The sequence below is a fragment of the Otolemur garnettii genome, unplaced genomic scaffold (assembly GCF_000181295.1).
Source record: "Otolemur garnettii isolate 467f Iridium unplaced genomic scaffold, OtoGar3 scaffold00018, whole genome shotgun sequence".
Taxonomy (NCBI): Eukaryota; Metazoa; Chordata; class Mammalia; order Primates; family Galagidae; genus Otolemur; species Otolemur garnettii.
In genome coordinates this window covers 631,772-635,039 of record NW_003852413.1, presented here as the reverse complement: position 1 = coordinate 635,039, position 3,268 = coordinate 631,772, and the positions used below count along the sequence as shown (strand labels likewise).

Below are 3,268 nucleotides of genomic sequence, written 5' to 3'. Positions count from 1 at the left end.
AAAAAAAAAAAAAAAGGACCTTGTCCCTTGTGTCATGAAATCCAGCCTCTGATCAATGCTGGGCAAATGTCACTTTCCCCTTGCCATGTATAGATGGGTGTTTGTTATAGCATTGGCTGAGCCCTTGACCCTTTCAGGAATAGAAAGTGACCGCTTACTGACATGTGGACAGGGATGCTGACTGGGGCACTCCTGTGCTGGCCCTGCAGCCTCTGAGTAGCCTCTGGTTCACACGGGGCATTTATTTGATAATTACTTCTGAAGTGATAGATGTTGGGTTTCCCAAGAAGCTTTCAGAATAACAGAGCAGGGAGAGAATGGCTTATGTTCTTGATATGAGGAATGAAACGTGATGACTTAAGAATATAATTGAATAGCCAGGCGTTATGGCAGGCGCCTGTAGTCCCAGCTACTTGGGAGCTGAGGCAAGAGAATTGCTTGAGCTCAAAAGTTTGACGTTGCTGTGAGCTGTGATGCCACGTACTCTAGGGTGACATAGTGTCTCAAAAAAGAAAAAATACATATATATGTATTTAGCTCAAATCTCAATGCTGGATTAATGCTGCCTAAAATATTGGTGAACAATGCTATGGTGCCTTCTACTTTTGTCAGATAGGAACTGCCCCCCCTAGTTTGGCCAAGATGCCTGTTTGCTCATGGTGATGTTTTTATAGCCCTTGAGCACTGTCCTGGCATGGTGGTTTTCATGCACATTCAGGAAAAGGGAACTTAAATGATTTGTCAAATAAGAGTTGTTATTAGTCCACAAAGCATTTTTATTATTATTATTTTGTTAAATTTTTTTGTTGTTGTTACAGTTTGGCCGGGGCCGGGTTTGAACCCACCACCCTCGGTCTATGGGGCTGGCGCCCTACTTACTGAACCACAGACACCACCCCCACAAAGCATTTTTTAAAGTATGACTATACCGGGAATTACAAATAAAATGACGCTTGGAATAAGCATCATTAGGACTATCATAAAGTCTGAGAAATAGCCTCTGGGCCTCGTGGCTCCTTAGCACTCGTGTTGAGCAGCACTTTCTGAGGGCCTGGCCGAAACCATCGTAGCCATGAATGTCATCTTGCTAAATCATTCCTCCTGCTTTAAACTCAAAAAACCTCAGTTAAGGTTAATTTTACCCAATATCAGAATTGTTGCGTGCTATATTTCTACATGAAGAAAGGCCTTATTTTAGGGAAGGTTTTTAAAAATAAATATCTAACTGAGTATTGTATATTAATGAAGAAAATACATCCATTTGAAACTTATATCTTAAGGTAACGCTTTAAATTTTGTGAAATTTCTTTTAAAAATAACTGGCTGTGGCTCGGGGCCTATAGCTCAACCGGCTAAGGCGCCAGCCACGTACACCTAAGGTGGCAGGTTCGAATCCCCAGCCCGGACCCGCCAAACAACAATGACGGCTGCAACCAAAAAATAGCCGGGCGTTGTGGTGGGCGCCTGTGGTCCCAGCTACTTGGGAGGCTGAGGCAGGAGACTCGCTTGAGCCCAGGAGTTGGAGGTTGCTGTGAGCTGTAATGCCATGGCACTCTACCCAGGGGGACAGCTTGAGGCTCTGTCTCAAAAAAAAAAAAAAAAAAGACTGATTTTAGGGAGAGATTCCTATAGAATGTCTCTTAAACATGAGAAAGCAGAAATGAGTAAGTAAGGAAATATATCCAGACTCTATAGCAATAGAGTCTGGAAGTAGATCTCCCGGTATGGCAAGAAGCTGAGTATGTGAGTGTGCCCCTCTCCCCCACAGGGGTACACTACGTGTTTGATACGACGATAGCTGCGGATTTTAGTATCTTGGAGAGTCAAAAGGAATTTGTGCGTCGCTATCACCAGCACAGTGAGAAGGAACGCGTGCTGCCCATGCTGACCTCTGCCTGTCCTGGTGAGCCCCCAACATCATGTCCATGCCCTGGGCACCAGTCTCTAGAGGGCCTGCAGGCCTGTCCCACTCAGCCTCTGGAGACCAAGAGGAAGGTCCTTGGCCTGTTGTGGTTTTATGTCAGCCAATGTATTTACTAAATGTGGGTGATTTGGGGGTTGGGAGAGGGACTTGACAGCTGAGTGTTAATTTCTTATTTTTGTTTATCCATATTATTCAAGTTTCTGAGATGAGGGTATTACCTATTAAGAGAAATCTACTCTCAAAAATAATGACATATTTCAGACATGTACATTAATTATAGACAATAACGTGGCAAATATTTATGTATCCTTTGCCAGCTTAACTAGAAATTACAGAATAAAAACTTTTTTTTTTTTTTTTTTGAGATAGTCTTACTTTGTCACCCTTGGTAGAGTGCCATGGTGTCTCATAGCAACCTCAAACTCCTGGGCTCAAGTGATTCTCTTGCCTCAGCCTCCCAAGTAGCTGAGACTACAGGTGCCTGCCATAATGCTTGGCTTTTTTTTTTTTTTTAGAGACCAGGTCTCACTATGGCTCAGGCTGGTCTCGAATTTGTGAACTCAAGCAGTCCACTTGCCTCAACCTCCCAGAGTGCTGGGATTACAGGCATGAGCCACCATGCCTGGCCTAAAAAATTTTACATTGATACTCAGTTTCTTTTTCTTTTTTTATTTATTTATTTATTTATTTATTTTTATTAAATCACAGCTGTGTACATTAATGCACTCATGGGGTACAGTGTAAAATATAAATGTCCTAACACAATAACTAAGAAAATGCCATGAAGGCTATGTTAACCAGTTTAATTATTTTTTGAGCAGCTTATCCTGCTTACCATTCTCTACATCCCCACCTACTTAATGAAGATACAAAAGTAAGAGTCTGTTGCTTAATAGCCAGTAGGTGACACTGCAGATTAACTGGAGGTCTAGGGGAAAATGTTTTTCAAAATCTGACATAATCTCATTGCTTCATTTGTGTCTGATCCACACAGATAGGAACTTGTTGAGAATTATAGAACAACCCTCCCCACTATCAGTTCAGAACTTATACAGGTGAAGCTAGGCCTCTATTTAAGGACATTACATTTTGGGTGGCACCTCTGGCTCAGAGGAGTAGGGCACCAGCCCAATATGCCAGAGGTGGTAGGTTCAAACCCAGCCCTGGCCAAAAACTGTAAAAAACCCCCCAAAAACAAATTACATTTTCCTATTTCCATACTAGAGGTAGTTGGAGTTAATAGATCAGGACCAGGAATGAGAACCTTTGCTCTTTTACTGGCCATCCCCTCATCTCAGCAAGTCCTAAGTGGGTCTCAGTTTTCTTGCTCCATATAATGGGTGA

At 42.5% G+C, this 3,268-nt stretch overlaps 1 protein-coding gene across 4 annotated transcripts in view; it reads left to right on the top strand.

Moving 5' to 3' along the window:
- Window positions 1–3,268, top strand: part of NARF (nuclear prelamin A recognition factor) — a 27,800-nt gene that overhangs the window by 7,103 nt on the left and 17,429 nt on the right. For all 4 annotated transcript variants that reach the window (XM_012803180.2, XM_023511319.1, XM_012803179.2 and 1 more), the window contains exon 5: window positions 1,769–1,903. In XM_012803180.2, coding sequence (XP_012658634.2) covers window positions 1,769–1,903 — 135 coding nt within the window. The remainder of the gene's footprint in view (window positions 1–1,768; window positions 1,904–3,268) is intronic.